This window comes from Petaurus breviceps, unplaced genomic scaffold, assembly GCF_028583685.1.
Source record: "Petaurus breviceps papuanus isolate PSGF00001 unplaced genomic scaffold, PetGlider_PUasm1.0 38, whole genome shotgun sequence".
In the NCBI taxonomy this organism is placed as follows: Eukaryota; Metazoa; Chordata; class Mammalia; order Diprotodontia; family Petauridae; genus Petaurus; species Petaurus breviceps.
This window is the reverse complement of record NW_027186304.1, coordinates 48,123,679-48,148,945: the sequence shown is the minus strand read 5'-3', so window position 1 is coordinate 48,148,945 and position 25,267 is coordinate 48,123,679. Positions and strand designations below refer to the sequence as shown.

The following is a 25,267-nucleotide window of genomic DNA, read 5'->3' as shown; positions in this document are numbered from 1 at the left end:
CTTAGGTTTGAGAGGATATCATTCTGTACATTGAAGTACCCAAGTATGAGGGAAGCAGTTGAGTCACAGACATAGTCTTTGATTCTATCATTGAACTAGAAAAAGGAGAAAGAGCAGCCTATGGGTCAGATCACAGCAACAAGGATCTGACCTGAATGATAGTTATGCTTGGAGTGTAGGAGAAGAAACTGAGTGATGATGGCAGAGTTTGCATCTGGAAGTGGATGTGGAGAGCAAGGAATATGCCTGTTGAATAGACTAGAGTAGAGTAGACCAGACTGGACTAGGATGGATTGGATGGGAAAGAAAGAGAAGAGAAAACATGAAAAAAGAGAAGAGAAGAAAAAAGAGAATAGAATAAAATAGAACAGAAAAGCAAAATAGAATAGAATGCAGTGGTGAGTTATATGAAAAGACTTTTTTTATTGGCTTGAAAGAAGTTTGAATTGCTGCTTTCAGTAAAATCTCAGAAACATCTACATAAATAGATGAATTTAACAGGCTATATTTGTGTACATGTATAAACTTGTCTATGATACAGTTTCAAGGACATGTGACAATAAAATCTGAAATAAGTATAAAACCACACCTTGCTTCACAAAGCCTGAAAATGGGAATACAATATTGTAGAGTCTAAAGTGTTTATAAACAATGCAGATGTGTAAAACTGGGGGTGGGGAACCTGCAGCCTTAAGGCCACATGTGGCCTTCTAAATCCAAATTTGGATTTAGTCAAAAGGCCACACTTAAGGTTAAGTAACCTACATTGGTTATAAACACTTTAGACTCTGCAATATTGTATTCCCATTTGCAGGCTTTGTGAAGTAAGGTGTGGTGTTATACTTGTTTCAGGTTTTAATTGTCACATGTCCTTGAAAACAAAGATTTGTTCTGTAAAATGTGTTTTGTAAAATTTGAATTCAGTCAAAAGGCCACGCTTAAGGATTTAGAAGACCACATGTGGCCTTAAGGCTACAGGTTCCCCACCCCTACTAAACCAAGGAATAAAAGGGAATGCAAAATAGTATATACCTTGCTAAGGAAATTGTGTAAATTGTATAGAAGTTCCTATGACATACAAACTATGTCAGTTACCTTGCTTCTATACTGCAGAAAGGACTGTGGACCTTATAATAATATTATCCTGTGAATAAAACTGTTCACATTAAAAAAAATAAAGCTGAAACACAGTATTCCTAGAGACTAGAGGCTATTTGTGTCCTATATATCTTTGTTTCCTATATGTATCAGTAATATATTTCATCTTCTTCCACTCAACCTAATTGACTAAGAAAAAATAACAAAACCCTAGATAATGGATGTATACTTTTTGTTTTGGGAATTAATAAATGAAATGCCCTGATAAATTTCAAATTTGTGAAAAGTGTACAAGAATTTGTGATACTTTTTTTTCTTAAGCAAAAATACTGGAGTGACTTACCATTTCCTTCTCCTGCTCATTTTAAGGGCAGGGAAACTGAATTAAGTGACTTGCCCAGGGTCACACAGCTAGTTAATGTCTGAGGTCATATTTAAACTTACTAAAATCAGTCTTCCCTTCACCAGGCCTGACCCTGTGCCATCTAGCTATCCCAAGTCATAACTGAACCTAAAATAAGATATACATTTCTCAGTTTGGTATTTAATTCCCTTCACATTGTGGCTCCAGCTTATCTTTTTAGGATTCTTTTACATATATCCCTGTCATACACTCTCAAACATGGTTATATTGTGTAAAGTCAATCATGAGCAGCTCTCCTGAGGACTGCTACTGTGAATAACTTTAAGGACCTAATCACATAGTATAGTGAACTCTATTTATTCAGCAATAAACTAAAACAAAACATTCAAGAAAATAAAGCACAACATTCATAACATTATAACTTAACAACTTATTACTAAGGTAGTCACATAGTCTTAAGTAAAACGTATTCAGTAAGTCATAATCTCCTCAGTCAATACACAGTATCCAAGTAAAGTCTTCTTTCATCTTGATTTGTGGCTGGCTTCCAATCATCCTTAAGCCAATCATCCTTAAGGGGTAACAGAAAGTACAAATACCATCCACCCCTAGGTCACAGTAAGTCACAATCTCATCAGTCAATACAGAGTACTTAAATAATGAGGCTAGCTTCCAAACCCCTTGGCTCCTTTTTCATGGGCTAACTACTCCCAGCTCTTGCCTGGATTCACCTGACTCTTGCCTGGATTCACATATAGGCAGCTCTTTACTCCTGTTCTATATCTCAGGTCTCTGGACTGCTCCACTCCAAGTTCTTTGCAGTTTCTGTTTCTAGGAAGACAAAGGTTAACAGAGCTACAACAATATTTATACACACTAAACTTAACAGAGCTACAATGATATTTACACACATTACTGGCACTATCATCTCAATTCACTTTCTATCAGACAAAGTGATACAAATCAACAGATAAGGCTTCTTTCTGAGAAATTGAACACAATTCAACAGTAAAATCCTCTTTTAGGACTTCTGTTTAATAACAACAGACAAGGCTTTTGTCTGATAGAACAACAGGCAGAGTGTTACAGAGTACTGATATCACAAACATTCTCTCTCTCAGAAAGTAACACAGATCAGGAAAATCACAAGCATTTTCTCTCTCAGTTCTGCCTGCTCCCAGCTCTGCTTGAGTTTTTCTTTGCTCTGCTCAATTTTATTTCACCCTTCATGTCCCTCTCTTTTGGCAAGCTCCTCCCACATTAGGCTCCTTGTGATTGCTTGCCATTACATATTGTGAAAAAAATAAACCTACTTATTTTTTCCCAAAACTTCAGAGGTATGCGGGAGCCAGCTTGAAACAGCTCACAAGAGTCAATGGTTAAATTTTCAGTGTGATGTTTATACATCATAAATTAGCAAATGTCACACCATCAAAGCTTGATTTATTTATTTTTTCTTGATTGTCTAGGCTTAAGAAAATGATGGAGAAAAAAAATGTTAATGTAAACTAAACCTAAAAGTGTGTTTTTTGACCTTTTCTAGAGTGAATTGTTTAATACTTACCAGCACAACCCTGAAAAATCTATATACCCTTTCCAACTTAAACGCCTTGGCATAGGCTATATTGCATTCTTTGAATGCACTAACCACCCAAAATTTTTAAAGAATCAATTCAGTTGCTGCTTCTTACAGATTTTTTTTTTACTTATTCCATTGGTTGTTAGCTTTCTTTCCCTCTTCAAATTATGTTGCACTTATTTATTTGTTTAAATATTGAACCTTCTCCTTAAAGTAGATGTAAGATCCTTGAGGGTGAGGACTATTTTTGTTTTTGTTTTGTTTTTGTTCATTTTGTCTAAATCTCCAACAGCCAGTACATAGAAGGCACTTAATAAATGCTTGTTGAATTAAAAAGTCTTATGATAGATATTTCCCCTCATTGGGCTCATTTCTTTTCTTTTAAATCATAGGGTACCTTTTTCACTTCTTCTAACTTCATAACTACCCTTGGAATGAATGTAGGGATAGTTAATGAACTCTTTTAAGACAAATATTCTTAAGCCTAGTATGATTTACAATTAAGCATTTCTCCAACACTTCCTTGCCTCAATATTTTATCTTCTTTTTAGAGACAACACCATAATTGTGGGTGGGAATAGAGTTCCATTCTTGTAACTACCTTCTCCCCCCATGATTCTTTACTGAAATTTACAAAAAAAAGCTACCATTTGCGAGGGAGTTTTCTATGAAGATACTCATTGTGATGAGACATAGACAATAAACTAGGGATTAATGAATCAAGTGAGCTCAAAGATTTTCAAAATTCATGGGAAGAAAAGGATGAATTTTTTTTCTTCTATATGATTCTATTTTAGGGTTACTGTCCACTGCTACCTAAACAGGTTCAGAGTTTGTTACCTATCTCCTCCAAACCCTTCCTCCACCACAGATACACACAGTTTCCATACCACCAAGAGAGCTAGCTGGAGGAAAAAGCAAATATATAATCTGATAAGATTATATATTTGAGGCAGAGTTCTAAGTAGTTTGACTGCTGACCACAGGGGTTACAGTCAACAAGCAATTATAAAGTCAACAAGCATTTAATAAGCAATAACTATGTCAGATATTGTACTAAGCACAAGAGATTAAAACAAAAGCTGAAATAGCTCTCAAGAGCTAGATTTATAATGGGGGAGACAAGCACACAGCTATGTAGGGCAAATTGTAGGTTTGAAAAAATCCTACAAACTGCAGAGGAAATGAACATCCAGAGTCATTCGAATGGGTGGGAGAGTTGGGGAGGGGTGATGGGGAGCAGGAGAGACTTCTTTTAGAAGGTAGAATTTGTAATGCATCTTGAAGACCAGGGAAGTCAGAAGGAGATAAGGTGGGAGGCCATTCCAGGCTTGGGAGAAAGCCAATGAAAAAGCATGGAGAGGAATTGTGCTTTATGCCAGAAACAATATGGAAGCCACTCTTGCTGGATCATAGAATGGGAATAAAACATGAAAAAAACTGGAAAAGTAGGAAAGGATTAAGTTGTAAAGGTCTCTAAAATCCAAATGGCTCATTTTACATTTGATCCAGGAGGCAATAGAGTATCAATGTGGGGTATTAAGTGGGAGAAAAGAAATACACTTGCACTTTAGGAAGATCACTTTGGCTGTGAGAGATAAAATGGAGTGGGTAGAGACTTGAGGTGCAAAGACCAACTAGAAGTAATTTGGGGTGAAGTGATGAGGGCCTTTTTCAGGATAGCAGCTGTGACAGAGGAGAGAACAGGACTTATATGAGAGATATTGTGAAGACAGAAACAATAGGATTTGTGAATGGATTCAATATGTGGGATGAATCAAAGTGAAGCATTGAGAATGATACCTAGGTTGCAAGCCAGAGTGACTGGGTGCTTGGTAATGTCCTCAGAAGTGAAAAGTAAATTAGGAAGTGTGGAGGAATTGAAGGGGGTGGATATTATAAATTAAGTTTCAGATCTATTGAGTTCAAAACGTCTACAGAACATCCAGTTAATATTATCATTCCACTTCATGTCTGATAGGCAGCTGGAAATGTGAGAAAAGAGATCAGAAGAAAAGTTGAGGATGAAAAAACAGATTTTAGAAACATTGTCATAGCAATTATAATTGAATCCATGGGAGTTGAAGAGATCACCAAGTGAAACATCCATAGAAGAAGAATAGAAGGCTTAGGGTAGAATTTCAGTTAGTAGGCCCACAATTAGTGGGCATGACCTTGAAAGGAGAGGGAGAAAGAAAACCAGGAAAGATAATTGTCACCAAAAAAACCCCAAACTATAAAGGAGAAATTATTAAGGAGAAGAGAGTAATTTACAGTGTCAATGTTTGCTGAAAAATCGAGAAGGATGAGGATTGAGAAAAGGCTCATAGTCTTCTAAAACCCCCATATTATTTTTCACATTGCTGCTATCTAGCAGCTTCCTTCCTTCCTCATTCATATTTAGTTGAAGTTTTACATATGCTGATAGTGTAGACCATGAAATTTTATCCTTATCAAATGCCATATTATTAAATTTAGCTAATCATTGTAGCTTTTTGAGAAATATCTGGGACCTCAAAGTTATGCAACCTGTTTATTACTCCTCCTACTTCTGTGTCATTTGCAAACTTGGTAAGCATTTCATCTATGCTTTCATCCAAGTTATTGCTAAAAATGCAGGATACGCATTCTGACTAAATTTTAGCAAACTTAATCCCTCAAGCCTCCAAGCATCATTCTGCATTTGTAGAAGGAGTTTCCTCATTGTGAATTCAAAACACAGATGAAATCACAGGACCAGACCCTTTCCCCTCAAAATGCCAGAGGTGATGATATTGATAATGATGGTAGTAACTTGTTCTTAATATTTACAGAATTTCTATTCTAGCAACCAGTTTCTGCTTATTGGTGAGAATTAGATCCAGAAAAACAGTTGCTCATCAGTTCCTCTGCCTTTAGAAGACTGGAATGGTTATTGAGAGAAGAAAGTAATTTGCTTACTGTTCTGCTTTAACAGAAAAAGAGCTTGGACAGATGCCCATGTGACTTAAGAACTCTATCCCTTCTATAACCAAACTCCCAAGATTACCCTGATAAAGATATGAATCTCTGAGTCAGATGACATGGCCACTAAAATCCTATTTATTGTGTCAAATGTTTTCAGAATTTGACGGTAAGTATTTGGACAGTTTTGGTGCATTATAAGACAGTAACTGACCTAAGATTCATACTCTAAAAACTTTGACTCATTAAAATTTTTAAAAATTAATTAGCACAATGGGGCGGGTAGGTGGTGCAGTGAATAGAACACCAGCCCTGGAGTCAGGAGGACCTGGGTTTGGATCCAGCCTCAGACACTGGACACAAAGACTGGCTGTGTGACATTGGGCAAGTCACTTAACCCCAAATGCCCACCAAAAAGCACAAAAAACAGTAATTAGCACTAACAGAATGAAAACTAAATACATATGGCCAGAGTGCTATTGATAGCTATCAGGTTAAATTTCTATGATCCTAAGATCCATACTATTCCCTATTCCATACTGTGGTCATGTTGTTCTACCAATTAAAATGTCTTTCCCCTTCCTTTCCACCTTTCTCTAAATCCTGATTATTCTACTGAGTTCCACTTCAAGCCTGTTATCACTCATGAAGCACCCAAACCAAGTTCCATTCTCAAAGACTCCATTTCTGCCATTGGTTCCTCTATTCTTTTAGTCTTTAGGATAGATACCCTAAGACCATCACTAAAACTTTTTTAATCTATTCACCATCACCTCTCTGCCTCTAAGCTCCATTTCCCCTCTTCTAAATTTCTTTTGGTTTTGTCATTCAATTTTTTTTTTCTGCCAGTGCTTCAACTGATGCCTTTCATACCTCATACCAAGATTTCTGCAACAGCCTCTTATTTGGTCCTGACTCTGGTCTCTCTTAATTCCACATTATCCCACTAACTTATAATGTACTAACCTGCCTAAAACTCACTAGCACCCATGATGACATACATTTGCCTATCTTTTACATCTTCCACATTTTTCAAAGGCCACCCAAAATCCTTTTGCGGGCCACAATCAGCATGTAGTCTATAAACAGCCCATGGGCTGAATGTTGTGCAGGCCTGATGTATTCCAATATTTGCCTATTACAAATAACTCAATTTAAGTGTTTATTCCTATTCAATAAACTTTAGTAACTCCATATCATCTCAGGATAAAATAAATCTATTTTTTCCTCAAAAGTCTTTATAAATCTATTTTTTCCTCAAATGTCTCCCCCCACATTTTCACTTTTTTTATGCTTCATTTCCCACCACATACTTCTTGATCTAATGACCCTGGTCTCTTTGCTTTTCCACAAATAAAACACTTTATCTCTTGGCTCTGGACATTTTCTCTGGCTGTCCTCCATACCTGGAATGTTCTCCATCCTTATCCTCACTTCTTAGTATTCCTGGCTTTCTTCGAGTCCCAGTTAAAATTCTAATATTCTATAGGAAGCTTTTCCCCAATCACACTTAATTCTAGTGTTTTTCCTCTCTTAGTTCCTATTTATCCTTCACCTAGCATGTTTGTGCAGGCTTTATTTATTTATTTATTTTTGCTTGTTGTCTCCCTCATTGGATTGTGAATTTTCTGAGGGCAAGGATTATCTTTAGCGTTTGTATCCCAAGTGTTTAGCACAGAGAGCTTAGCACATAGTAGGAGCTTAATAAATGTTTATTAACTGACTCATTGTCTTCCAGGCCTTGAAGACCAATTATTGAGAATTGCAAGAATTGAAATTCACATTGGTACATTGACAAAATAGCAACTCCTTGAAATGTTTAAGTAATAATAATATGAATACAATGTGTGATGCAAAACAGATATTCCAATTAATATGTGATCAAAGGTAAGGTGAGCTAGTCCTATAGCAAATGCAGGAATAACAGATGGAGTGTCTGAGTGATACACTTGAATATAAAAAGACACATGAAAAAATCTCTAGAGACCTGAGTGTCTCCTCTAAGACAGAGTTATGGGAAAACATAAACAACAATTATACAGGATGAGAAGGCAAAGATGGTCTGAACAACTGGACAGAGTAGCCATGGCTATGAGATCATAGATTAGAATGTAAGTGTAACATATAGAAAGAAGTTCTCTATTTTAATAGTTACCTGGGTTTCAACTCCCTGTTAGACATCTTTGTTCTATACTGTCTGGTCTAGTTAGCATTCTCTTTGGCACTGAAAACAAAAACAAAATAGGAGTTTGATAGTTCTGTCTTCTCTTCTTATTTGCTATAATTGTTCTATACCAGCCAGCAGGTCTTTAATCTTCTTAATTTGTACAAGATAATTTTGAAAACATCAGCAACAACTTTCAAATCCCTTTTGTTATTTTTAACATCACTACTGCAATGCTTTTAACTATATATTCCCAATATTATGCTTATTTGATGATACCACCCATATCCATCCTTTATCATGTGCCCTTGCCTTCATATTTTGTACATGACATTTTAAGTGTAAGATAGCTGATCAGTTCACTGTTTATCTGCATTGTTTTTTCTTTTTTTAAATTTTTTTTTGTCTTTATTAATTTGTTTGTTTACTTTTAGTTTACAAGATTCAGTTTCACAATCCCTTGAGTTTCAAATTTTCTCCCCCCATCCATGGCAGCATGCAATCAAGTATAGGATATGCAAATACTTTCACATTAGACATTAGTCAGGTTATAAAGAAGGATTGCATCAGATAGAATAAATAATGAGAAAGAGGAACAAAACCAAACAAGAAAAAGAAAAAGATAAGGTAGTTTGTTTCAATCTGAATTCAAACTCAGTTCTTTCTAGTTCTTTCTCTGGATGTAGATATCTCTCTCCATCATGAGTCTTTTGGGGTTGACTTATAACCCTGCAAGAGTCCAGTCTATCAAAGTTGGTCATCAAACATACACTGTGTCTGTAATTGTGTACAAATTTCTCCTGGTTCTGCTCTTCTCACTCAGCATCAGTTTGTATAAGCCTCTCCAGGTAAATATGAAGTCCATCTGCTCCTTGTTTCTTATAGCACAATAGTATTCCATTACATTTATATTCCACAACTTGTTTAGCCATTTCCCAATTGATGAGCATCCCCTTAATTTCCAATTATTTGCCACCACAAAAAGAGGTGCTATAAATATTTTTGTACATATCGGCCTTCCTCCCACTTCTATGATCTCTTTGGGATACAATCCTAGAAGTGGTAATGCTGGTGTGTATCTGCATTGTTATTTAGATAGCTCCCTATATCAGCAAGCACCCTAGTACACCCAAGAAGGCTGCTAGCACAAGTTCAGAAAATACAAACAGAAATTACAAATAGACAAAAAATACAGACAGAGAAAATAACACAATTCAAGAGACCAACAGACAGGGCTTCTAGCTGTCTGACCATTACATACAGAAATACGGTGTTAGTTACCAGAGACAGAAGCACCAAAATCTGGGTTTTCAAAGCCAGGGGACTCAATGGCTTCCCATAGTCTCATCTGGTTAAATCACACAACTCTTTCCATAAGTGAGCCCCAAAGCAAAAGTTCACCTCAGGGAGTACATATAGTCTTCTCCAGGGGCAGAGAACATCACAACCTTCATGACCCACTGCCTAATTACAAAGTAACAAAAGGTGTGTTGAAAAACCAAGCCTCCCCTAAGCAAGTTTCTCTTCTTGGGCTCCAAGTAAGGCCCATTAAGGGTCAGGGAAGATTTTCAAAATCCCTAAGCCTATTAAGGGGCAGGGAAAATCTTCCAATTCTCTTACCATTACACTCCCTTTATTTTCTTTAATAGAATTATTTGTATTTGAATCATTTGAGTTTAATTTTTGCCAGCATTCTGGTCCTCTTAAGTAAACTCCTCCTTTAGGAGCTTTCATAATGAAATAATAGAATTCTTTCAATGGACCTTTTGAATCTGATCTTTCCAAATCCAGGGTATGTGTCAAGTCTTGCTGGATTTTCCTCTCTTTATCTTTTATTAGCTCTAATGTCTTATCTATTATACTTCAGTAGCCAGTTCCTCTTAGTTGGTCAGAAGAGTAGCCTCCCTCTCCCTCATCATGCCCTCTACCTTAAAGGATAGCCAAGAATTTCTTAGCTCCTCTGCTCTGGGCAGAAAAAAAAAACTAATCTCTTTCAGAGGTCTGGTTAACTGACCTCCATATTTACTATATCATATATATATGTGGCTGGTTTGTGGTAATATTGTGATTAAAAGGCATCACTGTATACTGGAAAGATCACTGTATCTAAAATTAAGAAAGATCTAAGTTTACTTTTTTGCCCATGATATTTACATGCTATCTGATCATAGGACCACTTAATTCCTTTGATCCTGTTTCATTTTCTGTTAAAATAGGTAAGATAATACTTGTAGTTATCTATGTAGTAAGATTCTTGTGTGGATCACATAAGATGATATATGCAAAATATGAAATGTAAGCTATATTTCACAACTCCTAATCTACTTTCTCCTTCTGCCAAAGCTCTCTGTTGTATATGCCTTGGAAGACACCACCTCTTTTTCCTCCTATCTGCTTTTACCCAAATATTCTCCACCAAATTTCCTCTTTCACATTCCTGTATTTTCTTATATGGAACTATATTTTCTGAATATATTGAATCTATGTTGTTCTTTTGAATGAAGCATGCCATTCCATAGTCATCTTCCAGTCATGAGTCCCACACCATGAAGTTTTAGTGATAAATACAAGGTTAAACAAGTTGTTTCCTCACTTATGACATTAACCTAAGTTTATTTCCCCCCTTAATTGCTTGAATATCCTCCAAAGCCCACACTCAAAGTATGAAATTATAATGGAATAGTAGTGACTATTTCCTACCTACCTACATAAACATAGACAGTATGTGGGAGGAGGCAGAGCCCAGCCCTGACACTAAGTCCCAATTTAGGAAGTAAGGCTGGAAAAATGAATAAAACACTGGTGATAAAGAAATATTATAGATCCAGTGATGATCAAGACACAAAGCTAGAAGAGAAAAACTTCACATCTTTTGCATGCAATGCCTCAAAAAAATCACAAATTTGCTATAAAATTTACTAGAATTACTACAACAATTAAGCAAGAGTTAAACATGGTTGTATAAATGAAATAACTCTAAAAGAAAAAATGGGGAAGGAAATGAGGGAGAATTCTAATTCAGCTTAATACAGAAGGCAGTAAACCCTTATCGAGTCACAGACTATGAAAATTAGATTGGCACAGAAATCAACTGATAGATGCTAAAAGAAAAGTGAAAAAACTGAAAATATATCAGAAAATATAAATAAGGTATCTTCCATAAAAAAACTGCCTTGGAAAACAAGTCAAGAGAGTATCTAAGAATCACTGGAATATCTAAAAACTTCCACCATTAAAAAGAAGAAGAAAAGAATTAGAGACAAAAAGCTTCTGGAAAATCTAAAAAATAATCTAAAATTTTTTTAGATTTAACAAACTAGACATAACAGAGATTTCTGGTTCCATACATAATCTTTTTTTTCTTGTTCTTTGTATTTGTAAATGTTTCTGTGTGTTTTCATTAAATTAATAATAAAAATGGGGGAGGGGAAGTACTGAAAACAATGAAGTAGAGAGGCTATGATCTGTACTGGTGAAGAAGTCCCCCAGGTGATAAAATCACAGATCCATTCAAGTTTCTATAGAGAGAAAGCAGTAATTTAGTGTCAGTGAAGTATCTCTTATTTGTGGTATTTTCCCAACTAGATTATAAGGTCCTTGAAGACAAGGTCTTCTCCTTATGCCTTACAGCATCTACGCAATAAATCATTGCTGATTTCTCTGGAGGAAAAGGATTTGACAATTTGAAATGATTCCTTCAATTTGACAATTTGAAACAATATCAACTCTAGGTTTGTGAGATGAAGAATAGATATCACTGAGTTTATACAAGTGTTTCATGTCAAGATCTCAAAGTTTTGCATCAGTGGTCTATTTCAGACGCTCAACTTAGTGAAATCTTTTGTTTTATTTCACATTTATATCCTGAGTGATGTAATTGAAAAGAGGACTGGATCAAGCATCGGGACACTTGGGTTCTAGGCTGAGCTTTGTTGTATAACCATGACTATCTGGGTTAACATATAGGAAATGTTCATTTCCTTATAATGAAGTGGTTTGACCAAATTGCTCAAGTTCTTTTCAGGGCAGAAATTCTATGATTTGAAAGCAACTAAAGTGGATGGAGGGCTTTTAAAGTTCTTTACCCTTGTATAAGAGACTCTATTCAACAATACTAAAAAAAAAAATAATTTATACATTTTCAATAACAACAAAAAAATTAAGAAAAGAAGGGATACTCCCAGCTTTTACTTGACCATTCTTGACCCAAACTTCTGATTTAATGGCTTCTTTGATTCTCCCAAGCTAAGGTCCTGTGTGGCATCTTAATTGGAAGGGAAGAATACAGGAGAATAGACATACAGCCATGCTGCTTCAGACTAGAAGACTTCATCTCTTCCAGAACAACAATGCTATATGTGACAAGGCTACACCTAAATGCTTTCGATCAAGAGATAACAGACTGATGGGAGGTGATTGCATACCTGTTTATGTCCCTTGATTTGCCAATGGCAATGGCAAGTGGGGGAAGGGAGCAAGAGAGAATGATTCCAACTTGACTTCCTTGCACGATCCATGTGTCTTTGCCTGGGGCAGAGCAGGTTAATAAGGCCAAGGAGGAGGAGAAGGGGTGGGAGAAGGGATGGGTAATAACTGGCAAGGGACTTCATACCATCAATCTGGGGGGTAGGGAGGAGAAGAGAGAGCTGAGGACCAAGGGAGTTCCCTTCTCCTGCCTATGTGGCAAGTAGCTGAAGTTTTGAAAGGTGCTGCAAGGAGGAGCCACTGGCTGGTTTTTGGGGTGATTTGGTACCCCACCCTCTACATTTGAGGGAAAACCCCTTGTCAAGAGGGGGTAGACAGAATTGGGAGGGGAAAGAAAGAGAGGGAGAGAAAAGAAAAGTCATTCTCCTGCTCCTCCTCCTTCTGTCCTTCCTCACTTCTCTCCTGACTTTCCACTGGTGCAGAGGAGGCAGCACATTCCTCCAGCCAGGGCCTGCAGCTGGGGACCTGCTTGCCCTGCTTCATCTTGCCGCTACTTTTCCTGACCATTGGGAACGCTTCTGATGGCACTGATTCCTGGCGGCGCCCTGAGGAACATCCTCTCTAGGCATCTCCTCTTCTCTCTCCTGGTGAGTAAGAGCCGAGGGATTAGTGAGGATTGTCAAGCATGTTAGCGGCCTCTTCCTGCAGCTGTTCTGCCGGCCTGGAGGGTGTGAAGGCAGGGGGAGGAGAATGATGGACCGAGGGGATTAGTGTAGGGAGCTAGCTTCCTTTGAGCACTAACAAAGGGGAAAGGAGGGAGGCGGGACGCGCAACTAACCAGCTTCGGAGATATCCCGCTCCAGGGGAATTTCCTGCTCCCCTAGCAGCCAGAGTTCTTTTTTCTCCGAGAAAAGAGAGTGCAATAGTATCATCCCGCAGGCACGCGACCTAATAATTCAAGCTGGTTTGAAAGCTGTTTGTAAAGAAGGGAATTGAGGTTGAGAGAAGCTGCTTTGGCTGTGGATCACTTTCCCGGGGACAGAATGCGTGCACTCAGACAAGTAGCTGCCGTGGACAGTGCAGAAAAGGGCAGCTGAGGCCCCTATACTGAGGACAGGGGTACCTAACATCTTTTGTATCATGGGCTTTGGCAGTGTGGTGAAACCTGTGAGCCCCTTCTTAGAATATTGTTTTTAAATGTTTAAAATACTTAGGATTACAAGTATTAAAAAAATTATGAGTATAATTTTTAAAAAGTTTACGAATTCCAAATTAAGAGCCAGGAAGGAAGGGAAGGAAGGGAAAGAAAGAAAGAAAGAAAGGAAGAAAGAAAGAAAGAAAGAAAGAAAGAAAGAAAGAAAGAAAGAAAGAAAGAAAGAAAGAAAGAAAGAAAGAAAGAAACTAAAAGAAAGGAAGAAAGAAAGAGGGAGGAAGATGTGAAGGTTGGAAGGATGTGGGGGAGGATATTGCCAGATGGGACCTGCTTTACCAAGACGTTAGTGATTGGGCCTGTGTATATACTTGTTTATTTTTTCTTAAAAGGTGCTGCATCTCTCTCCCACTATGGTTAATTTACTCCTTTATTCCAGGCTGTTCTGTCAGTCTTAAAATATATATTTTTTCATTAATCCACCAAATAAGCACAAGGCATGGAGGATGGATTTGCTGAGTAAAGTACCTCCTTGCAAAGACATTCATTCTACCCCTGTTCAGTTGACCCACTGACTCTAACGATAGCCTAAAAGTGACCTCTAAGAAGGAATGACCGCTTGGATGATATCAGGAACGAGGACAAGTGTTGGAGAGTTCTTTTCCAGGGGCACTACACTGTTTTCTCCTTACTTTATTCCCTTTCCATATCCCTTTTATTTCCCACTTCACTATCACCAATACTCTATTGGGATGCAAGGAGCCTTATCTATGACACACCTGTTTCACTTCCTGATACCTGCTCCCTCACCTTGCATTTCTTGGCCCCTGCTTAAACTTGTAGGCATCAATAGTGCACACTGATTCTATCTGTCATGCTATACAGGAGTGTCTGAGCAGAAAGAGTAAGAGAGTAGGAGTGAATACAACACACATCTATGCACACATATGGTTATATAAAATGCATAGGACTTAGCTGATTTTCTAAATAAATTATTTATGTAGATTATCTCCCTCACATATTGCACATAAGAATCAAGATCAGGATGGTATTACTATGGATACACAATAGTATTTAGACCACTATTTATAAGAATGTTTTCTTAGAATCACAGGACTAAATTAACCCTAAGAAATTACTTTAAACTTGAGGAAATCACTGACCTGAGGAAAAAAGACTTAAAACAGTTAAACAGATGAGAGCATCTCCTGTGTCTAAAGATATCCATGATGAAAGAAGTACCAGATATGGCTTTTTTTTTCCCCTTTCATTCCTGGTTTGGGTAGTTTCAGTCTCACTTGAGGGTTTTCACAAAACCTCAAAGTGATTTAATTTATTTAATATTTAATTTAAAGGTTAGACCCCAAAAGAAAAAAAGTCATTGCTGAAAAAAAAAAAAGAAGAAAGAAATGGACAGGAATCCCTCCTCTAACAAAATGAGTCAAATGAAAGAAATATCTTTTCACTGAAGAATTCTAAGAAAGATGACACATTATTCTGTGGGCATTCCAACTTTGCTAGGAACTTTTTTATTTGATAAACTGCAATGTGATCTTTGTATAATAGGTAACTCTCTCTTTCTCTCTCTCTCTCTCTCTCTCTCTCTCATACACACACACACACACACACACACACATAGGTACTCATACACATATTGAGTAGATCACAAGGAAAACAAACAAAATAACCAAACTAGAACTATATAAAAAATTGTAAGATATGATGCCCCTGAATTTTATATTTTATGGTGACTTTCAGTAGTAACTGTATGAAATAAATAACAAAATAACCCTTCATTCTTGAATTCTTCTGATTGCTTATCTGCCCCTCAGTTTGAAGTTAGGGTAAGAAAAGAACTCCTTTTTGACAACCTCCAGTAAAATATATTAAGTACTTATGCTATGCTAGAAATTAGAATGGAATATGTGATTATTTTAATAAATTATTTGTCCATAAGAATGATGAATTAAGAAGTGAGTATTTTTATTTATATTAATTTATGAATTTTCATATGATTTTAATTTTCAAATTTTATTTCAATTTTCATCATATATATGAATATATGAATGTATATGAATGATTAAAAGTTGAATTTCCCTTTTATAAGGCTAATGTTTTCCTTCTTTTTATTAAAAATCTCTAAGGCCACTTTTCCAAGTCTTTCAAGGGAATTGTTCAAGGTGCATTCTTAAAGATTCAAACTTCAATAGTAATAAGAAACAAACATTTCTTATGACATATTAGTAACATGAAAAATGCTAGAATGATATGTAATTCCCCTTAATGCATTTTTTCCTTTGCAGGTTCTGTGTTTCTTTTGTGATGCTTGCAAGAAAGTTGTTCTTAAAGTCCCCTCTCATCTTCAGGCTGACACACTTGTAGGCAGAGGTGAGAAAAAATGTTGTAAGACTTTCAAAGTTGTAATTTTCTACATTTTGCTTCAGGCTTTTCTAAGATCTTGGATGAAAGCCAGCTAGTAACTGCCCTATATAAAATTGGGCCTATAATGATGGGCAGACTACTTATTTTGTAGTAATGGTGAGGGAGATCTGAAATCTCAGAGTAAGCTTGCTTTCTTTTCATTCAAGAGAAATGAGGGAACACACATAAGATTTAAAATAATTGAAGTTTATTTCTTCAAAACCCATGAACCTAAATCTCTTCCATATCAATTCAATTCAATTCAGGTCAGCAAATCTTTTAAAGTACTTTTTATATGCAATTCACTAAGGTTGGCTCCAGGTATACAAAGAAGAAATGAAACATTGTGCCTTCCTTCAAGGAGCTAATCTACTTCCAAAAGTTCCCAAGTTGTGGTTCTCTAAATTACTAGATAATGATAGGAAATACCAAGAATTCAAATTGCAAAAACAACAATAAATCTTACTTATCAGGAAACAAAACCAAATCTACCCTCATATTTTCCTATAGTATGTGAGCTATTGTTCCCATCACAATAACCACCACCATTACTGGTTTATGAGGTAGGTGTACCTCACAATTTGTAGCTAAGATTCATAAGGATCATATATTTATAGTGGGAAGGGACCTTACCAGTCATTTTGTCCAACCCTTTCAAATTATAGATGAGGAAACTAAGTCCCAGAGAGGTTAAACAGTTTACCCAAGGTCATGGAAAAAATAAACACCAGACCCATGATTTGAACCCTGGTCCTCCAACTCCAAATCTAGCATTCTTTCTACTATATCACCTCATCTAGGTTCCTCATTGATCTTTGCTCTTTATTCAGAAATATGCCCCCTGAATACAGGGTGTTCTAAAAGTCTTAGTTTCATCTTAAGTTTTAACAGCTATAGAACCTCAAGCAAATTATTTAATGTTTCCAGTCCTCAGTTTCTTCACCTATAAAATGAATAGGTTAGATTGAATAATTTTCAAGATCCCTTCAGGTTCTAAGCCTTATGAACCCATATAAGTAAAGGGGCTTAATATTCTAAAAGTATTCATATAAGCATTGGCTTTGCTACCCAGAGAATTGGCTTTACCTCAACCCAAGATGAATCTTTTGAGCATTTTTATAGTCCTTCATTCCCTCCAAATAAGCCCATTATTATATAATTTTAATTATCTTAATAACAAAACATTTTTATTTAGTGACCAGTAGATGTAGCATACTAGGTGGTATTTTGGTGACCTCAATTGAAGACTTATCATGAAGACGTTTTTAGTCTTTTTGAAAGAATGCATTGCAGATTTCTGTATTATGCACTATATATTATATATATTATACATATGTTACATATGTGTAATATATAATATTATATATTACGTACTATTAGGTACTATGGAAATTAGCATTTGTCATACTATTGAGAAAATGCATATCATTTATTTTTGCCTGAACAACTTTTTCTCCTTTTTTCAACCAGACGTTCCAATCTAGTTGCTATATAGCTATAAAACTACCAAAAGACACTTAATAAACTTTTTATAATGCTACACAGTGGACTGACTTCATTTGAGTTTTTCAGTGGAAAGAGAACTGGATCTGCAGTCAATAGATTTGGGCTGTTCAGATCCTGACTGTGATTTCCTAGCTGGGTGATCTTGGGCAAGTTTCAACTTCTTTGGGCCTCAGTTTTTTATATATGCAAAATGAAGAGATTGGACTAGAAAACCTCTGAGATTGATTCCCGTTCTAAATCTGTGAGTCTATAATCCTATGGATTTATAATATAGATTTTAAGATCCAAAGGGCAAATGGTATAAAGACATATAAACGCCCATATTATCATAGGAAAAGTGAAATGGTACAAATATGAATTCTGTTTGATAAAAAGTAGACATTGGCACCCTTTTATGAGGACTTAGCATTTTGTCTTTAGACATTGAGCTGTATTTTTACTTCTTATATGGGGAGGGAATTTTCCTATTGAAAGCATAGGTTTTGACTATTTGAAGAATGTCTTACATATGAAAGGCTGAAATCCAAATGAACATCTAAAAGAGATTTTACTTGAAAAAGAAGATACATACAAGTTAATGTGTGTAGTCAAAAAAGTTAAGGAAAAAAATTGTGTGCCCTATTGGGAGATAGGTCTTTGTAACTATAGTATCTCACACAGGGTTTTGTTTATGGTAGGAGGAACTTAATAAATGCTTTTTTAATTGGGTCCAGCATCTCCTAATCCTGTTTTTTTTAATTCAACATTTTTATGAATAGATCTTTAGATAGTATCAAGTGACAATATCAATGATGGAAGAATGTGATCTGGCAAGTTAGAAACTGATTCTAAAAGTCAGAAAATTCAATCTTTTCTATGTTCACATTCATTTCCATGGGTCAAAACAAAACAAAACTCTGGTGTCCAGAAGGAAAAGACTGTAAATCTTTGTTAACATCATATTTTCAATAATATAACTAAAATGAATTAAATATAGCAGGTTTAATTATTATGAAATTATGCCACAAAATCAATGCAAGATATGAATCCCTAAGCTTTGCTGGCATCAGTCTAGTAGTGTCTCTCTCACTCTTGAGATTGCTGTGCGTAAACTTTGTATTTACTTACTTGTGTAACTTATTATATTCTTCTGGTAGAATATATAAATTTCTTATTGGCAGAGCCTTCTTTTTCTTTTTTTTTTAAAGCATTCTTGACTTGCAGCAGTGTCTTGAAGCTAGTGGGCACTTAATAAATGTTTGTGAAATGGAATTGAATTGGTTTGAAAAAGAGATACTCATAATTAAAATATAGTTAGGTTCATCCCTACCCTTATCATGCTGTAACAAGCAGCTGTCATTCCTGTAAAACATGTTCTCTTTTTGTTTGCATCTTTCAAATCCCTGTCAAATTTCTTCCATGCAGTTAATCTAGAGGAGTGTCTCAAATCGGCTGACCTCATCCATTCAAGTGATCCTGACTTCAGAATTCTGGAAGATGGTTCAGTGTACACGACAAAAACTATTGGGTTGTCTTCTGAGAAAAGAACCTTTGATATTTTGCTCTCTGACTCTCAGAAACAGAAACAAAAAAAGATAGAGATTGCACTGTTAGCCCCAGACAAGAAGGTACAACAGATAAAAACTTGAAGTATTTTTATTTATTGCTTTGTTTGTTTAAAACAAGTATCCCCCAAGCTGTTGTTTAGGTGCAAGTTCAATATGAACATTTTAATTTATGAAAAATAGTCATAAAAGGAAAAGGATTTATAATCAAGTTTTTTAATTAGCATGCCTAGTTCATTTTAAGTACAATAATTCATACATGCATATGTATATTCTATATGTACACACACATGAACAAAGATGTAGCATTTTAAGGTTTATAAAATGCTTTCTTCAGATTCCTAGGAGGGTGGTACTGTGAAGATTATAACTTCTGTTTTACACATGTGGAAATTGTGGCTCCAAGAAATTTACCTAGTAACTTACCTAGGATCACACAGTTAGTGAATATATGAGCCAAGATTTGAACCCAGGTCTCCTGACTTCAAGTTTGTGCTCTCTCGGCTACACCACATTGTCTGATTTAATTTATAAAGAATTCAAATTACATGTTTTCCAGAACACATTTGTGTGTGTATAAAGCAAAGCATTCCTATAGTAAAAGATTTGGCATATATGTGTGTGTTTATGTTCATACAGGGAATCCCCAAAACCCTAGAGTAGTTTTAAGCCATTGAATATTTTAAGACTACTTGTATAAGTACACACACACACACACACACACACACACACACACACATTACCGTCTAGTACTATACCACTTCAAACTGTAGTATTTTTGATTGTCTCCCAATGAATCATTTGGTTTGTGGATTTCCCTTGACTGTTCAGAATCTCCTTTATGACTGACAATTATGTTTCTGATTTATCGAGAATAGGGGTGACTCAGGTTGAGGTTGGGACTGGACATGGGAACTGCGGGGAAGATGCAGAAGCAGTAAGTGGAGAAGAGTTGAAAGTATTGGTCTGAGCACTTTTCTGTATTTGTGTGCATATATGCATGTCACTAAAAATGTATCTTTCTCCTCTCAAATCAAGAACATACTATGTTTGCTTTATGCTATATGGAGACTTTTCTAATTTCACTCTACCTTTACAACTGTGAAATTTTAATTTATATATTTGTAACCTATGGTATCTTTCTTTGGGCCTCCTACTACATTCAGACACCTCTGAAAAGACATGCAAAAGACAGAGCTCTTAAGAGAACCAAAAGAAGATGGGCTCCAATTCCATGTTCAATAATGGAAAATTCATTAGGTCCATTTCCACAACAAATTCAACAGGTAATGACACTTAAAGTTTTATATTATCTTAAGGGGTCATATGTTAAACTAAACAGTACATTTCCAGCTGAATCATACAATATGGTAAATCTGATGTATTACATATAGTAAAAGGCATGAGAAAAGGCATTATCTGAGAGTGAATGAATGAATAGAAAAGTATTTATTAAGCACTTAGTACATGCCAAAATTTGTGCTATTAATTGAGGGATACAATTAAAAAAAATAAGATAGTTTCTCAAGGAGCTTAAATTCTAATCCAGGGAGAAAAAATATATATAAAAAAATTCATCCTGTGGGTTGGATAGAAAGACCTGGAAGTCCTAAGGGTGCAGTGGTGAAATCAGTGGTAGTGTCTAGGAGTCCCAAGGTTGTACCAGTAGGTTAGATGGCAGTGCCCCCAGTGTCTGGAGTGTGTAGAAGCTGGGAAGATGATAAGCCCTAGAGGATCTTAGGAGGCAATGACAGAGTAGACTGTAAGGTGATCTTGAAGTGATTTTTAGGTAGCCTGGTGATTTTCTATCTTAGTGTAAGGACTAGAATTAGTGAGATAGACCTACTCAAAATAATGAATGATTTGAGAAGTGAGTAAAGAGATAGATAGCTTGGTACATGGTAGGCAACTCTGTGTGCACCCTGAAAAACTAGAAAGCACAGTGAGGTAGTAGCCTGGGAGTCAAGTGATGTGGGCTCAGTGTGGACTCTGGCCCTTTTATGTATAACCTTGGGCAAAATACTGTCCCATGAGTTTCTTAACATGTAAAATAAGGTGGGGGAGATGAACAAGATCATGGCTACAAGAGTCTTTTCTTGGAGTTATAAGTTTCTGTGATTCTATGTTTCTTAAGTATACATATAAACAGGTGGTTGGGAAAGAGTTGGAAATGGATGAAAGAGCACATGAAGGAAAGAAAGAATGGTCAGAAAGAGCCCCAAATTCCAAGACATTTGGACATTTAGCTTTGTATTATGACCTTTGTCTTATATAATTATTCTTTCCCTTTTTAAAATTTCTAGATCCAGTCTGATTCTGCACAAAACTACACCATCTATTATTCTATAAGTGGACCTGGAGTAGACAAGGAGCCCTTCAATTTGTTCTACATTGATAGAGACACAGGGGATATCTTTTGTACTCGTGCTGTAGACCGTGAGACGTATGACAGTTTTCAGGTAAAATCCTGAATTGGTCATGCTGAATTATTAATTGTTTTAATACTTTAGTACTTAAGATTTAGAAATAGTAACATTTAAAGACCATCAATTTTATTATTATATTACATTTTACTACAAGTCAAATATTTATTTTACTCCTTTAGGCATATTTAGTAGGAAAATATCAAATTGCTAAATATTATAGATAGAGAAGAGAGGGGAAGAAGTATTTTCTTGTTTCATAATCATTATTTAAACACTAATTAACTATTTTGAACCTATACCAGTATCAACTTTGAAACATTCTAAAACTTGCTTTCTAAAAGGTAGAGAAGTCCTAAGAAATACTTCCAAAAGACAAATTAAGGAGAATAATTTCATTTTTAAAAATTTTGAGTAATGAGTTTCTAGCAGCAGTTATAACATTTAAAAATACTTTTATATTTAAATCATTTCCTATAAAAAGAATAGAGTAGAGAATATGATTTAATAGCAATGTCTGATCTACGAATATCACATTTTTTTCCCCTGAGGATGGAATGAGAAATATACACACAATTCCGCGTCACAAAGTCACACATATTGTGTGGCTTTGTGACAATACCAAACCACATACTATCCTGCTAGATTTTGTCCCCTCCACTTCTCCCATTTTTATATCTAGGGTGATAGAAAACACAGGAGAAACATAAGTAATTTGAATATTTACCTGTATGTATATATACACATATAAGCATGTGATTTAAAGTTGTTGAAGGACTATGTTTTGTCTGCTAGGGAAGATAGTCTCAAAATATAAAAAAGGAAATCCTTTTAAATAATTCTACTAAATAAATATGATATGCCTAGTGCTGTTTAATTCTATTAAACTTTTCAACTATTAAGCTTCCCTAATTAGTGTGTCCTTACAAGAAGAGATTCATGGGACTAGTAAAAATACTAGTGACTATTTTCTTTGTAAATGTGTGTGGAATGTGGTTGACTTTGACAAATGGCAGAACAGAGTAGCAGATCTGAGATGTGATTATCTGTTTAAGAAGGGGGCAGCTGGTAAACAGGACTTGGATTTTGGACTACCACTTAAAATACAGAAATTATGAGTTTGGCCAGGGATAGAATGTACCTAATAAGGGTTGATTTAAAAAATAAATTTTCTAGACTCTTGAGAAATTAACTCAAAAGAGATTTAAGGGACAGCTAGTTGGCACAGTGAATAGAGCACCAGCCCTAGAGTCAGGAGGACCTGAGTTCAAATCCATCCTCAGACACTTGACACACTTACTTACTGTGTGACCTTGGACAAATCACTTAACCTTAATTGCCTTTGCCTTCCCCCCTCCAAAAAAAAAAAGAGAGATTTAAATTTTAAATAGGAAGGAGAAAACCGTCTACGTTATCTACTGTTATAGCTACTTAACACATTATGTGTGAAGAAGAATGGAAGTAGAGATACTCAGTGTGACTAAAGAAAAAAAGAGTAATATAATATATGGTTCAGACATCTAACGACAAATGCATGAGGTGTTTGTAAAAATCAAGGTGAAGCAGAGAGTCCAATTAAGATACTTACTGACATGAGTCACACATAACTTGAATATCTCTTACTCAAAAGAATGAAAGGAAGCAGTGGCAGAACAGCAGTGCATATCATGAAGATATACTTATGTGATATACTTCAGGAACCATATAGGGAATCTTAGTGGAGGGTATTGGGATCAAGATCAATGAAAGAAGAAACCAGAAATATTGTCCTGTGGGAAAACTATAGATTTACTTCCACAGAAGGGCTATATATGAATACATGTGGATATCTGACATATGAAACACATCACAAGCTTGGCACAGAGACATGGTGTAGCAATGATGTAGAACTTCTGTTATCGGGAAATCTGCTGTTGCTCTCTCTCTTCCAAATAAAGAGTAGCTGATAATTTACTAGCTTGTCACAATAATAATTTCATCCTTTAAAATATGGGTGAAGCCACAAAGAATGTAGACCTGATTGTGCCCAAAAATAAATCTATGGCTACTGAGATAGAAATGATAATAGCCTTGAACGGATATGTTTATTATATTTTAGAATTTGTGATAGAGAAGAAAGCCAAACATAGATTGACCTAGATTTTAGAGAATAGATTTCAATGTCATTTCAAAATGCATTTATTAAATTCCTGCTATGTACTATGCATACAAAGAAAGGTAAAAACTTTCCTTGTCCTCAAGAAGGTCACAATCAAATCAGGGTAGTAGTGGAAAATATAGGTATAGATACGATAAATTGGAGATGATCTTGCAGTGAAGTCACTAGAATTAAAAAGCATTGGGAAATGTTTCTTGTGGCAGGTGGGAGTTTAGATGAGACTTGAAGGAAAGTATGAAAATTAGAGGTGGAGATGATCAGTGAGAGAATGTTTGGTAGGGTGGACCACTAGTGAAAAAGCATGGAGTCAGGAGTTGAGTATTTTGTGAGAAAAACAGTAAATTGGCCTGCGTTCCATAAAAGGATGGATAGAATCTTTTGGCTTAAAATTCTGTGGAAGAAGTAATCTTGGAAGGGGTGGAAAAACCTCATAAATGAAATTCAGAAGACATATAAATAAGGAAGAAAAAAGGAGAGTCGTATAAAGAGGACAATGTGGATGCATCTTGGTAACAGTATTAATTCTTGAATTCTATATAATTTGTATCATCATGCCATGATTTAAAAAATGTTGTTTTCGTAATTCTCATTCACTATATTTATTAATATACATAGCTTATACTATGTTAAGGAATTTCTGGGGCTCCTCTCCATGTTGTAGATAACTGGTTATGCAACAACACCAGATGGTTACTCCACAGATCTGCCACTCCCACTTCTGATCAAAGTTGAAGATGACAATGATAATGCCCCATGCTTTGAAGAGATAGTTACATTTAATGTGATTGAAAATTGTAGAGTGGGTAAGTGCAAAATTATAATCAAACTATTAGAATGAGCATTAAATTTAACATATGTTAACAGTATTTCTAAAATGTGCTTCTTTTTCACCAATGCATTTTATGCTGGTGGTTTTGGTGGTAATGATACTTGAAACATGTTTTTAATTTAAAATTGCTACAATAATCCTGTGAATTTCTTAAAAACGAATGTCCTAGATTAAACCATCTCTAAATTTAGATGATAGTAACAGAGTAAAATTACAATATTTTATTATTTCATAACTCTGCTTGTCAGTTTTATTTGACCCAAATCTCTTAAACTAGAGGTTTATTATGTTTGTGCTCACTTGACCTTCATGTACACTATGACAGTCTCTCTGTGTGAAAGACAACTCAGACAGCCTTATGCAGAGGAGCTATTATGTAGTCTAAGAAATGGAAAGGAGAATTTTCCTATAGAGAAAAATGGGTATGGTATTGAAATAGATTCAGGAAATTTATGAATGACTCAAAAACCAATTTGTTTTATTTTAATTTCTTCCTAGTTAGAATATAAATTCTTTAAAGGCAAGAATGGTTAGTTTTTTAAAAAAATCAGCAAAAAATAAAATTATCTTGTTTAATTTGTCTTCTGGAAATATTTCTTAGGACTTTCCCCACTAGAAACAAATACCTTGAAAATAATATGAATGCAGTAAATGTGAGGTAAT

At 35.5% G+C, this 25,267-nt stretch overlaps 2 protein-coding genes and 2 long non-coding RNA genes across 5 annotated transcripts in view; 3 read left to right on the top strand and 1 right to left on the bottom strand.

Moving 5' to 3' along the window:
- LOC138170483 (uncharacterized) overlaps positions 1-5,969 on the top strand; it is a 114,835-nt gene extending 108,866 nt beyond the window's left edge. Inside the window, exon 3 of the long non-coding RNA XR_011170636.1 lies at positions 5,855-5,969. This is a non-coding gene — a long non-coding RNA (uncharacterized lncRNA). The remainder of the gene's footprint in view (positions 1-5,854) is intronic.
- Positions 1-25,267, top strand: part of LOC138170484 (desmocollin-3-like) — a 375,256-nt gene that overhangs the window by 130,619 nt on the left and 219,370 nt on the right. The gene's annotated exons all lie outside the window — the stretch shown is intronic.
- On the bottom strand, positions 1,819-12,670 carry LOC138170482 (uncharacterized). Its single transcript, XR_011170635.1, has 3 exons — positions 12,573-12,670; positions 8,140-8,208; positions 1,819-2,293 (listed from the first exon to the last, which is right to left on the bottom strand). It is a non-coding gene; the product is annotated as an uncharacterized lncRNA (long non-coding RNA).
- Positions 12,771-25,267, top strand: part of DSC1 (desmocollin 1) — a 42,296-nt gene continuing 29,799 nt past the window's right edge. For both annotated transcript variants that reach the window (XM_069099843.1, XM_069099844.1), the window contains exons 1-6: positions 12,771-13,220; positions 16,027-16,111; positions 19,055-19,257; positions 20,361-20,480; positions 21,498-21,653; positions 24,437-24,578. In XM_069099843.1, the coding sequence (XP_068955944.1) occupies positions 13,155-13,220; positions 16,027-16,111; positions 19,055-19,257; positions 20,361-20,480; positions 21,498-21,653; positions 24,437-24,578 (772 nt within the window). In that variant the 5' untranslated portion in view covers positions 12,771-13,154. The remainder of the gene's footprint in view (positions 13,221-16,026; positions 16,112-19,054; positions 19,258-20,360; positions 20,481-21,497; positions 21,654-24,436; positions 24,579-25,267) is intronic.